This window comes from Umbelopsis ramanniana (assembly GCF_025399195.1).
Source record: "Umbelopsis ramanniana AG unplaced genomic scaffold K450scaffold_16, whole genome shotgun sequence".
NCBI classification, from domain to species: Eukaryota; Fungi; Mucoromycota; class Umbelopsidomycetes; order Umbelopsidales; family Umbelopsidaceae; genus Umbelopsis; species Umbelopsis ramanniana.
The window spans coordinates 89467-102222 of NW_026252102.1; the positions used below are offsets into that span (position 1 = coordinate 89467).

The window sequence follows — 12756 nt, forward strand, 5'->3', positions numbered from 1 at the left end:
TACTATTACCATTCTGAACGGAGCTAACATTTCTGGTAACAAGGCGTACGAACAAACTTTTTTAGGGTCGATGATCATGGTATTGTGTATGTGTGTGCCGCGCTTATGTGGCATTCTAGCTCGAAAGACCTAGCTTGATTCCCCGCAAGTCTGGATGCAAAAATTCCCCCACACCGTGTAAGCATATCAACCCCGACTCACCAATCCCATCCAAGACCTATCAAGTACGGCGGCTCAAAGCGACGATCCTCTCGATCATCTGGAGTACTTGGTTCTGCTCATAGCGACTCTATCAGCCAACAAGTTGTATTAGGGCATTTTTTGGAGGACTGCCTATTGCTACCAGTACGGCCGTACAATCGGACCAGCTAATTTCCCAAAATGCGGGGAAATCAAACTCCGAAAAATCCAAGAGAAACTGAACGCCACTGGGGCCAACAGGTAAAAAAATGGGCCGCAGAATGTGTGCGCGACAGACATGTCAAAATAAGGATATCGTCTTTGTCATCCATATTCATGCCGGACCCCCGCGCTTATCGTTCTCATTATGAGATTGACCTGAAAATGCCATACCATGGCTGCGAGTGCTGGCTAAGCAAACCACCACCCTTCCAATACGGAATTTTGACCCTATGGCGTGTAGTTGCCATCCCTTCAGCTTGTAGTCAGCACATTCGTCTCATTCTAATAATGCGACCGCCCGAAACCTTCCCCCCCAAAAGTTATCTAGATCGCGTAATATACCCTATTAGCGGCTTTCCCCCCAACTAACTGTCACATCAGCTTGGATGCCACACATATCCACACACCATTATGGAAATGGAAAGCAGGTATTTTACAAGTCAGACAACGATCGAATGTCCTTCTCATCTAGAACACCAAAATAGCTGCGGCATGATAGATGTACCAGATTCTTCTCCATCGATATACCGTCTGGTTTATGCAATAAATAGTTCGATGAACCAAACAATGAGAGTTTTCTCAAATATTCTTTCAATGTATAGGCGACTCATTTGCTTTTGCAATATTGTATGTTGATGAGATTGTACCACCCTTATTCATTTCGTGTGTGAGCTTACCATAAGGGACCAATTTGGAAGTAAGGGTCAGGTGAGGAGGACAATCATTAAAGTTGTGAACACTCCGATAAGAAGGCGTGGCTCATTGAGTTGTATGTTGGGGGAAGAGATCCCAAGAATGGGAAGCTAGCAGCCAAATTTAATACCTGCTTTTACTACTCTATGGTCCGAGCTCTCTCCACTATCTCAAACCCCAAGTCCAATCCATCCCAATTTTTCTCAGGGCGTGAAAATTCATTTATCGTCTCATCTATACATCTCAAAGTCTGCCTCGTCATCACATCGTGTGAGTTCGACGCTACCTATCTTTGAAAAATCTTTTATTTCTATATTTACGGGATTCTGCCATGCACTATTTTCATTTCTACTTATTAGGTGGAAGGGGAGGCCGGCGCAAAGTGGACAAAAGGATATTGCCAAACCAAATCGTACCAACCAAGCTGTGTATTTTGGCTTAATTCGCCACCAAAGTAACCCCCAAGGTATAATGGTTTAGTGCCACTAAAAGATGGAGATTTTGGGCTTGGGTAAAAATTCCGACGCTGTCAAGGAACAGATGGATACGTTGGGCAACTAGAATTACGGGAACCATGATCTGAAACTCCCCCAAAGGTCCCAGGAGGTGTTTGCATATGGTAGTTTCCGGCCACAACGTACTAAAAGGCTTTTTGTCAAATGGAAGCACACGAAGCCCAGCGATGTTTCTTAAAATACCATTTTTGATCAGTAGTCCATTGTTGACAGTTTACGGTACTAGATCTGTGGCAGGTCCCTTAGAGAGATGGCGTTTAAGGCTATGAGGCAGTAAAGTTTGAGAGCGTCATGATGGATTCCTGTCGCTTCTCGTCGATGGCCGAACCATGAGAAATCGGTAGTGTTTCTGAAACGACCTAGGCGTTAATCAGCTTTCTCAAGCGCACCCTTCATCACAAGCCAAACGTATATATCATCACGTAATGCAAAATGCAACTCTCAACAGTGAGAGCCATTAATCCGTTGCTGCTTAAGTGAACGTAATTGAACGCCGGTCGCACAAAGAGTACCCTATGGTGTTGAAACTTGGCTGTCACTAGCTCGCACTTCACCTAAAAATCAACACACACCTATTGAAATCAAATTGAATCATTGCAATCAATACATGACATACCTTACCTTTGCATGAATTCCCCTATGCTTTGAAGGTCATCCGGACGTAGTGTCCGGAGTTTCAAACGCTACGTATTGCCCATACTGTGCCCAAGTTGCAGCGAGTTTCCCAAGAGCACAAGGATGTGTGGTCTGATGATGGCGATAAGAACGTGGAACTACAGTATTCTGATCTCGGAACTTTTGTCAACATAGTATATTACATGATACGAATTAATGCTGGATACTAGTTGACCTCCCGTTGAATTTCGTCTGACTATGACGCCAAGACTGTCGGCGAGGCTGTGAAAACATCAGCGTCATCTTAAATGGTGAGCGATTTATTTTAAGAAGACTGAGTCCCATCATAGTGTACGGATGACGAAGAGAGTATTGTACTAGCGATTGACTCGGTTTAGCGTTTTTCTGTTTAAACTACAATACGTTCTGTAGACGGTTTTTGACGTTACTTTTGCTTTCGGCACCACCTGTATAATTTTTGCGAATTGATGGCCGATTAGCCCGGCGACCTTTTACCGGAGGTTCAAGTTGACGAGAGCTCTGTCAGTTTGTTCACACGTAACTACGAGGGAGCTGAGAGCTATTCTTAACGATTGGGTACCGTTGTGGAGAGAAAAAAAACCAGGAGAAAAGAAAGCAGTAATGTATGCGATGCTGTCTGGACCACCTCAAGAACACCCAAAAAAAACCCAAAAATTGATAATAGCTGCTACATCAGCAGATTTATCAGTTTTTGCGTCGATAAAATACTTCAGCATTAGACCGTTACTAAGAAATGATTTATTACCTTCTGAAAATATTTAAAAGTACATAAGAAAAACGTGTAAATAAGAAAAAAAGAAGAAGAAGAAAAACCATCAGTTATCTGCTAAACAATTTTATATTGGCTGGATCACGGATGTATCTCATATTTATACCTTTTTTTTTTTCTTTAATGTTCTTGGCCTAGGCATATCTAATTTTCTTTACTTAAAAACATTTCTCGAACGGATTGCACCATAAGTCTTTCTGTTTCAATGCATCTTTTTCTCATACCCCAATGGGAAGAGAAATAGGTGTTATACTTGAATTGTAAATAAAGGAAGCAGTGGTGTAATAGCAAGTGAGAGATAGGATGATACATATCCAGCCACTAATTTTGGTCAGCACCGCCATTTGAGTAAAAGCGCCAACGGTTTCCAAGAAAAATACCATAAAGACCTGACCATGGATCAGTTGAGCTATGCGGGATTGACGTAGCGTTCCAAGGAACATGAGTACAGCAAACATCAGCCAAGGAAGATAAAAGATACCTTCAGCCATACCGAGATCCTGAGCACTTTTCTCCCCTTCAACAGAATAACCTCCCATTCCGGGTAACAAGAAGATACCATAAGAGAGAAAATAACAGCCATAACATATGTCCGAGACCGCGCTGAATGCTATGGAGGTGACAAAGTAGAGTGTGACGATTAGATGCAAAGACTTTCTCTGTTGAACATCACGTCCGATGAACAAATAATAACTGCCTATAAACCAAACAAGTAGACTTACTGTTACCAGCACGGAGCTCAAGTAATCCAGCAAGTACATTCGATATAAATGCCACAGTTAGGCATGAGCCAATTACAACGGGAGGAAAGTCCACAATAGTGCCAGTATTGGCCAAGCCAACAGTCATGGTGACAATAGCGAGTCCAGCAAGACAGAGTGCACCCGGGTTCATGGTATTTACAGAAAGTAATGGTTTTTTCTGCGTCGCCGACCAAAGTATTCTCATGTAAGAGTGCTGGACGTTTATAGTGTGGTGAAGGCATATCTACTATTTCATGATGTGTGGATTCCAATTTGTAGTTGGTCAACACAATGTGAAATGACAAAAAAACAAAAAAAAAATGTTAAAAAGAATAAAAGTTGGAAGGGTACCTATCTTTATGCTAGTGCTTGAGTTTACACATTGAAAGCATGGTAAAAAAAAAGCGACTGGTATCCCGAGATGACCCACAAATCTTGACTGTGATCACCTTGCATGACATGACATGACATGACATGACATGACACTGCCTTGCCTTTGACCCCATATTTCGAGCGGTTATCGATCACAACGGCCGACGCTTGTGTGACACATGACCTTAGCAATGGAGCCATCGAGGGTTAATGGGATTTGATAATTAAGGTTCCAGAGCAAGGTACGCTGTATGGCCCATTAACGCATAGCAAAATCAGAACGTCAATTTCGGGTCGTCGATAATTTAGTACGAGGGATTATTGAATTATTTTGGATTTGACCCTAAATGTTTGATTTTCAGTAGTAAGATCGACGAGACAAAATATCACATTGGAAAAAAAATAAGCTTTTTCTTGTGTGTAAAAACTACGTTCTTTCGTACAACTAGTCACTCTCAAGCAATTGTAGTAGTCATTTACACTTCAATCATTTCATGTATTAATGGGACTATGTAAACCAGATGAAATCGGATTTACAAACCGGACCGCTCTTCCAACACAATGGGGACAAGCGATTTACCATGAAAATGCAACAAATTAAATACAGACATGCTGACTTTGTCTCCATTGAAATCCACAGGTACCATCGACATGTTAAAGAACTCCATCAAAAATTAACTTGTTTTCCACTTTCTCACACTATTTTTTTAATTTATGCCATACCATGCATATACATGAAAAACAGCCAAAAAAATCATACGAAGTTACAATTAGAATATAGATCAGTGAGGACATTTTCAGTTCTATCACCTCTTTTGAAGCATGTTTATCCAGTATCTCGATTACCTGCAAGCCGCCGCTTGATATAGGTCCTCAAGGTTTCGTGCGCTCTGGAAGCAAAATTGAGCATCAGTACCAAAAATTAGATGGAGGCCACAAGTGGATAAGGCACACTTACTCTTGAGCGATGACCATCTTTCGCTGTTTGCTATTGGACCAAAGCAGTACATCGAGATCTTTGGCATACTTTTCCGCGGCATCGAAATCAGCTTGCACATTGAAATCCTTGTAAAGATATGCTGAAAAGACGCATAATTAGCTGTGTTTTCCTTACACCATTGATGGATGGTCGATGCTGATCGCAACTAACCTGCTTTGTCCTCTACGCGATTTCGCTCCATTTCCCATAACCGGATTTGATCGACCACAGTCAAAGGCAATAGAGGTGCCTAATGCGTATTAGGTCAAGATCTAATCAACACATAACATCGACATTGCAATTGGCACTTACTCGTTTCCGCATTTGTGGATGTGCATGGGTCTGAAGATATGATATGATCTACGCAAATAGGAAGGTCAGCTAACTTGGGCTCCATCATGCCAGAATGAACCAAACCTGCAGCTACTCTTCACTACGTTACCTGGTCAGCTGTTATACCGTTCAAAAACGCATTGCGAACACTCTCTCGGGTGATGACGCCGGATACCATGTTTGGAAACCTTGACTTGAGTTGTATGAACAGATTGAGAACAGCAATTTGAAGAGGGGACTCTGAATAAAGAAATGTAAACATAGTCAGTGACCGACCATGCATAGATCTCTAAGTGCCATCATAAACTCACTAACCTGTATAGGCGTATACACGATAATTCGTCTCCAAGATCAAGAATCCGCCTTCATCATGGGACTCCTCCGCTGCGGCTATCATTGCACTAGAAGCAGCCGTTCCTGTTTCCTTCTTTGACAACGATGTAACTAATGCACTCGTTCCTGATGTGAGTGTGGTGGCAAGTCGTGTAGGATAGAATCGCCGTGATCCTTTCTATATTCACCAAATGAGAACCAATTAGCAACGGGCCGTCTAAGCATAAAGGCAGTAACCTTGCCGTTACTGGGTACGCATACCTTTCGTCGATATACTATGCCATAATCGCCCAAATCCTCCAACATCTGCTGTTGTGTTTCCGTTAACGTTTCAACCGAATAATCCTAGTAATCGATAACATGTAAGATGGCATTATGCGTTCTATGACTAATAACAGATTAACCTACCTGGCCCAGCTCTAAAGAACCCAATTGGAACAAAAAATTCAACACCTCCACAAGGTCCATCTTCAGCATCTGGTAGATAGAATTTCATCAGTAAACGGCAAAAAATAGCAATGCCACTGGCTCGAACCCAAGTTTCCTTACCTCTGCCATGTCCAAATATTGCAATAAAAAGGCCCATACTTGAGTATTAACATCTTGTAGCAGAAATTGAAATCCTTTGTTCGTGATGTGCAGTCCGGATTCCGAGGCGCTACATGAAAATCCGAGAGTAAATAAGGTGCGATGTGATTAGGCGTAGATTAATCGAGAGACCAAACTTACGTTGAGTTCATTAGATCGCTTTTTTGTAAAAGGTTCAATACTCCTCGACTTGGACGTTTCGTCATGGTCGTTCCTACCATATAATGAAGAATGGCTTCCCATTGTGTACTTGCAAAGTGATCCAGGAAGGCAATGTCCACCTTATGTTTGTCTACAGTTGCGCATGGTAACCCAAAGGACTGATGCTCACCTCTACAACGTAGGTTTCAGTTTTCGCATTCAAAACACAGTAGGTGAAAGGTCAGAGTATTAAGGATATCTTACCCTCCGGATAACGCGTTTTTGAATTCTAAGCGAAAAGTGCTATTTACAATGAGACCTTTTTCGGGAGTCTCTTCTAGAATGTGAAGTTTTGATAGTTTGTGAAGTGCTTCTTGCAATTTTCTGGAAGACGAAGGAAGCAGGTGCGTGAGTGATTTAGATTTTCCAGGTGGTTGGGATTCAGTTGGACGGGAATGAAGGCACGCAGAACGACAAAGGAACTGACTTACTTGTGACCATCCTTGTATACCCAGCTCTGGATATCCTTGAGTGATATTGGGTTCTCAACATATAGAATGGACATGACGATCTGCCGGCCAATGGCTGGGAGCAGTCTGTAATATGCATTAGCACGCGCATCGTAATTACGAGCACCATGGTACTGGGTAGCAAGCTCACCGGAATATAGCAAGACATGTCGCTGGTTTCTGGAATAGTCGTTGAAAGGTGAAGATCGGAAGCGTCTCTAGGTAATCGTAGATATTGGTTTTGAAGTTGATCACCGACATTTATACCAGCAAGTTGGCATGCATGAACGGTTGAACTGAGCCGCAGTGATGGATAATCCAGCAGCCTAAAAATTTCAAAAGACTGCCAAAAAAAAAAATCGACCTGTCCGTCTGGCGGGAAATTTGGCTACGCGGTTGACAGGTAATAGCAATCATGGTATTGTCACAATGTGATAAAATCGGTATGGAGTTTAGGATTCTGAATGTGCATACACGGTTCAAAAAGGTGCAGATATCAACGATATAAAATGAAAATGGCCTGTCAAATACAACAGTACAAACATGCTATAAAAACCCTGCATTTGGAAAAGGTACGATCTGCAGTACTGAATGAGCGCGCCACGGACAGAAATTTAACATGAGCAGTAGCTACATATTAACCCTATACTATCGCTGCCAAAGGCTCACGGCCCAATGATTAGGTACTTGCAATCACAATGACTAAAGGCAGAGTGGCTCCATACAAAGATAGCGGCTATACTCGAGGCGATGGCCGCCTTGCCAAGATCAAAAGGGCGAACGTTAGGGTTCGTATTGTCTCAAAAGGATGGGCCGTTAAAAATTTTCGCCAAGTAATCTGACAACTGAGAAAACAAATGCGTCCTTCCCATCAATCGATGCGTGCACCAATAACCGAGTGCAGGTCACGGATCCAATTACAATAGCTACCACAATATTCGAAAATCCCGACTATGTTCTCCTCTTTCTCGATTTAACGTATGATATTATGAGCGGTTCCTATGAAGATTATTTGAGGACCATTGAAAGTCACATTGGTAGTACTGGATGTCATGAAACGGTAAGGACATGTCAACTAGGTTCATCTTCAGATTGTTGAGGACCGGCTGTGACAAAGGCTGAATTTCATGCGCAGAATTTGAGGGACGCTTCAGGCTGGAGATTTATTGCACTGAAGCAGAGGCGGTAAACGGCCATACTATATAATGCACCTTCTATATAAGTTGAAATTTTGGTGGCCGTAAGCTAGGCTTGTTAATTGGAACGAGCGTGCGAAAGGCACTAGCGTAGATAGCCGTCAATGCAAGTTTATTTTGTCTATTCCTTGTTTGACTTTTAGTACAAGCTTAATTTATGTTCGTCCAAACAAAAACGAGTCTTCAATGCGAATCCATGTATAATACTCGATACCCGGTGTGCTGCTTTCATCGTCTATATACTCTCTTTCAGTTCAGTTCGTATAGTCTCTAGAACCGTGAGATTGTTTGGCTGCTGGGCACAAACTGTCGGACACTTGTTCGTGTTTCAAAATAGAGTGCCTGACTCAGAAACTGCACGTCTAGAAATGAATCTTTGCCACAGCTGGTTTATTGCATTGGTTTCTGACTCCACAATTATTATTTTTTGTGGAGAGCTTTTCACAATCGGTAACCAGTATTAAATGAGGCAAATTTGAAAAATTTTTTTAGTTCAGACACTCTTGGAATACATTATGTGTATGCGACATTGCTGCCCGCAAAAGGCATGGTGTTGATTGGTGGAAGTCAAGGTACTTCCTCTCTAAGAAAAAAAAAATACCAACCACTAAAATTCCAGACACCGCCAGACTGCTACGGGGACAAACCCCATTTCATAATGTCGTTTCAGAGCAATTTGGAAACGTTTTCCTACTTTGGGTGATCATGTTAGCTAGACATACACACATTGAGTTTTTCGCATATGACTACTATCACTGCCAGTTACATTGTTTATTTTATACCATGTTCCTTTACCAAGGCGGTATTACGGTCTCAATATAACTGACGGGACCAAGTAGCGATCAAGTCTGGCACCTTTTTGTTCATTTTGCGATATGGGGGTGCATAGGTTTTTTGTCCACACCATAGGGTTGATAAGGAATCAAAACATATGATTTCACACACGCACTTCCACTTTCACCTGCCCCTTTCAACTCCTAGTGTCCGTTTGGGCGTTATGAAAATACACTTTCGATATCGGCGGGCAAAAAATCAAACAACACCCGACCTTCCCGACTCTGCTTACACTACGAGACGAAGGTTTGAACAAATTTTAAAAAAGTTTGTGATGTAAGATGCAATACGGATCAAGCTAAGTCTTAACTTGTCAATATGCTGGGTAAATCGTTATAGGATTTCTCCAATGCCTGGATTGCTGCCTTTCCCAAGCTTTACTAATATTTTCCTTAGAAATATCTGTCGTTAGCGAGGGTTGGCAGGATAAGATAGCTACAGAAAATAATATAGATGGCTTCGCTAGAAGATATATATCTGGGGCGAAATTCGTACGTTCTTTCATTTTAGCTTACACATCCCCAAGCCGCGCCTGGATTGTGTGGCTGGGAAATCACCAGCGGACCTCTTTGCCGCTTTGCTTTAATGAAGGTGGAAAGAGGGAAGGAGTGACTCTTTCTTTGATTCAGGGTTGCAAAACTTTTTTATATTCCTTTTATTCTAGTACTTCACTTACGTCTTCTTCACTGCACCAAATAAAACGAAGCAATCATGATAGGGCGACTTTTTACCGCCGGAAACTCTAATGGGAAGAAATTGTGCTCCCGCTCATTCTCCCGTGAGCAACATATGAAAATGACTCTCAGTGGATGGACGGAAAAGCGGAGTTCCCCGCAGTCCCAGCAAAAGCGGGGCAGCCGGGGTAGGAAGGGAAAATTTGTAATTTCACACATGATATAAGGCCCTGGGAAACTGATTTACCTGCCGGGAAATTTTTCTTCTTTCTCTCTTTTTTTTTTTACTTTTTAAAATATCATCTTCTCTTCCTCTACTTCATTTTTCTTTGCTTCTTTCAGATGAACGATCTAGTAAGGTATCCCCAGTCTAATGCTCGAGACTCAGGTGTTTACCCCAGACATCCTATGATGCCTCCACAACAGCAACCACAGCCACAACAACAGCAGCGACCACTGGAGCCTCTCCCTTCCCCTCCTTCACAGCTACGATATCAACCTGCTATTTCCACTGTACGAAGTGCGCCCAATAACGCTCACAGCAATAATAACAATCCAGCATCATATGATCTTCAGGAAATCATCTCCCAATATCAACAACACCCTGAACTGCTTAAGCTGATTCTGTCTAGTAAAGTAGAAGAAGATAAGCGACGTGCAGAGGAAGCTAAACTGCGAGCCAAAGAAATCGACCTTTTACTTCAACAACAACAGCAACCCACACCACCTAATGAAGCTGAAGTTGAAGAAACTGCTGTCAAGTCTCGCCATTCAGCAGATTTCCCTTATGTTCACCCTCGGGCTGTGCCAATACGAGCTCGTGTTCAAAGTAGTGACTCTATAGGACCTGTTCGTCGAGGATCTATTTTGAATACGCTAGATGAACGAAGGTCATCATTTGCTTCTCAGTCATCAAGGTTAGACTTCATCTACTCTTTTCCGAGAGAATTTTTTTTTCAAGTTGGTTGACATTTTTTCTAAACATGCTTGCGCTCATACTTAGATATTCACCACCTGCTCATGGAGCTGGATCTGGAGCTGGACTTCAGCGTCATCCTCTTTCACCACCTTATTCCAACCCTGAAGACCGAGATGAGGACGGACATGAATCGAGTCAAAGCAAAAAGCAACGCAAGCGTAGAGAGATGCAGGCCATCACCAAGATCGTTGAAACCCGCGAGTTCCCCTATTTAGATGATTACTTCTGGAAAAATAATGGCAATACGACTCATAAGAGTGGGAGACGTAGCGTTTATTACAAGTGTTCTAACAGTGGCAAGGTAATTAGAGGCAAAATTAGTATCATTAATTTTTCAACAGCCAATTGACTCTTTACTTTGTTTCAATAGGGATGTCCCGTCAACAAGACCGTCACTTGCAGAGAAAATGGAGAGTACTTAATTAAGTACCGTGGACAGCATTTGGTAGATTGTGGACGAGTTCAGCGAATTCATGACGCATAAACCAAGCAAGCTTTTCTCAGCCATGCAATACCAAATTCATCAAAAGTAGCTTAATCATCCCGCACATTCCATTGTTGCTTCTCTATTTCCAAATTTTTTTTCTCTTGCCTGTCTGTCCCGCATATATCGTAATTTGTCTTTTCCTACCTCTTATTTTATTTTCCAAGTCTAAATGGCTTTATTGTAAGATATTCTCCCCCTTCGTTCATGGAGGTATTTCATCTATTGAACTAAACAAATATCCCAAGCTTTTCCGTCATTCATATGTCAGGCCTGTCAATTATCGCCGGTTTGATCCAATGGGGTTTCGATGCTGACTGGTAGGAAATTTATGTTGTAGATTTTTTCTCACGGCTTACTGGCTGCCTCCAATCCGAAATCAACATGTGAGATTTGAAAATTCCAACAACTCCCGGTTCCGATCACTCTTACAATTGAAATCAAAAAAATTATCTCCAGCGCCGTGTCCCCCACCCCTTCTCTCCTCTCCTTACGTTCACAAACAAATGCTGACCCTACAAAGATTTCCAGGTTCAACGTTAGAACCGTCGTGTGAGCCTATCATTCTGTACTCAGATCACGTAAAATCCACTTACCAAGGCCCATTGCGAGGTGTTATCACATCCCCACTTAAGAGAAATCATAAACCACCACCAATCCATATTCCAGAGCACAATCCCTCCTTGTTGTATCAGTCTGAAATGCGAGAAGACGATTATAGTGCTTGGTCTGGCAGAACGGTTGGAGATTATCGTCCATTCTTTTTATTGCAACCTCTGTCCAGCGGGTCAACCAACACTTCGGCCTCTTCGAGCTAAGAAGGATGGATGTATCTGGAGCCCCCACAACACACACACGCATTTATCAATATTTCTCATCACAGCTGTACCTACAACATATATGACATTATATCAGAACTTCATTGACCTCTGAATTGTACATAAATTACTTTTCCTCATACGTTTCTATCTATGCCTTGTCCGTTAAACTCCAGGTTCGTACTTGTACCTCCTACATTTCCTAGAAAGGAAATCTTGGCTGTACTTTGACTGTCAGCTGTCCTCAAGTGAGATGTCCAAAGTTGCTGAATCAGCAATGTGAGAATCAAGTTGAGTCATGGTGGAAAATAAGAAGCGTAGGCTTGAATATAGTATACCACAGCGCGAATTGAATCTAAAAAAAATCCAGTATTGAAGCGAGGCAAGCTGGACTGAATTGATTGCATAAATGCTGCCAATAATTTCTCCTTTGAAGTCTGTGAGACACAAGTCGGTTTGAAAAAACACGAAACCCGTGTTTCGACTGATACGGCTTCAACCCCACGGCGTTATGGCTGTTATCACAGATTTTGCGCCATGAGACACTCGGTTGATCTCGGGAATGTAGTACACAGGGTGTTGGTAAGCGCCTACTAGTCCATTCACTCATGACCAAAATATTGCAAGTTACAGACTGGAAACCTTGCCAGTATTTGATAGTATTTGATAGTTCAGACCCTCCAATTTTATTTCATTTTCGTTTTCTTTCTTTAAAATCGACTACTGAGTAACGTAAT

The 12756-nt window shown here is 42.1% G+C and overlaps 4 protein-coding genes across 4 annotated transcripts; 1 reads left to right on the top strand and 3 right to left on the bottom strand.

Annotated features, from left to right (window-relative positions):
* Positions 1–2987: 2987 nt before the first annotated feature.
* On the bottom strand, positions 2988–4088 carry K450DRAFT_233396 (uncharacterized protein). Its single transcript, XM_051587747.1, has 3 exons — positions 3759–4088; positions 3143–3646; positions 2988–3015 (listed from the first exon to the last, which is right to left on the bottom strand). Exons 1-2 carry the CDS (start codon positions 3982–3984, stop codon positions 3255–3257), a joined length of 618 nt encoding a protein of 205 aa, XP_051446168.1. The 5' UTR covers positions 3985–4088; the 3' UTR covers positions 2988–3015; positions 3143–3254.
* Positions 4089–4829: 741 nt separating this feature from the next.
* K450DRAFT_233400 (uncharacterized protein) lies at positions 4830–7345 on the bottom strand. Its single transcript, XM_051587748.1, has 13 exons — positions 7186–7345; positions 7017–7121; positions 6790–6909; positions 6526–6717; positions 6346–6454; positions 6205–6273; positions 6058–6141; positions 5779–5974; positions 5573–5703; positions 5443–5490; positions 5302–5380; positions 5110–5230; positions 4830–5041 (listed from the first exon to the last, which is right to left on the bottom strand). Exons 1-13 carry the CDS (start codon positions 7293–7295, stop codon positions 4978–4980), a joined length of 1428 nt encoding a protein of 475 aa, XP_051446169.1. The 5' UTR covers positions 7296–7345; the 3' UTR covers positions 4830–4977.
* A 2667-nt stretch (positions 7346–10012) lies between these two features.
* On the top strand, positions 10013–11454 carry K450DRAFT_233413 (uncharacterized protein). Its single transcript, XM_051587749.1, has 3 exons — positions 10013–10655; positions 10742–11018; positions 11088–11454. The coding sequence occupies exons 1-3, from the start codon at positions 10081–10083 to the stop codon at positions 11199–11201; spliced, it is 966 nt and encodes a 321-aa protein (XP_051446170.1). The 5' UTR covers positions 10013–10080; the 3' UTR covers positions 11202–11454.
* Positions 11455–12197: 743 nt separating this feature from the next.
* On the bottom strand, positions 12198–12630 carry K450DRAFT_233416 (uncharacterized protein; the record flags this gene model as incomplete). The annotated part of the gene is made up of 1 exon (XM_051587750.1): positions 12198–12630. A coding segment is annotated over one exon (256 nt), but the record flags the coding sequence as incomplete, so codon positions are not given.
* Positions 12631–12756: the final 126 nt, after the last annotated feature.

Excerpts from the sequence above, each read along its gene's own strand:
- K450DRAFT_233396 (XM_051587747.1), bottom strand. The coding sequence starts at position 3,984 with ATGAGAATACTTTGGTCGGCGACGCAGAAAAAACCATTACTTTCTGTA. Across the intron at positions 3,647-3,758 it reads TGAGCTCCGTGCTGGTAACA|CATTCAGCGCGGTCTCGGAC; the intron begins GTAAGTCTACTT and ends TCACCTCCATAG.
- K450DRAFT_233400 (XM_051587748.1), bottom strand. The coding sequence starts at position 7,295 with ATGTCGGTGATCAACTTCAAAACCAATATCTACGATTACCTAGAGACG. Across the intron at positions 5,704-5,778 it reads TCGTGTATACGCCTATACAG|AGTCCCCTCTTCAAATTGCT; the intron begins GTTAGTGAGTTT and ends TTCTTTATTCAG. Across the intron at positions 5,491-5,572 it reads ACGGTATAACAGCTGACCAG|ATCATATCATATCTTCAGAC; the intron begins GTAACGTAGTGA and ends CTATTTGCGTAG.
- K450DRAFT_233413 (XM_051587749.1), top strand. The coding sequence starts at position 10,081 with ATGAACGATCTAGTAAGGTATCCCCAGTCTAATGCTCGAGACTCAGGT. Across the intron at positions 10,656-10,741 it reads TTTGCTTCTCAGTCATCAAG|ATATTCACCACCTGCTCATG; the intron begins GTTAGACTTCAT and ends GCTCATACTTAG. Across the intron at positions 11,019-11,087 it reads AGTGTTCTAACAGTGGCAAG|GGATGTCCCGTCAACAAGAC; the intron begins GTAATTAGAGGC and ends TTGTTTCAATAG.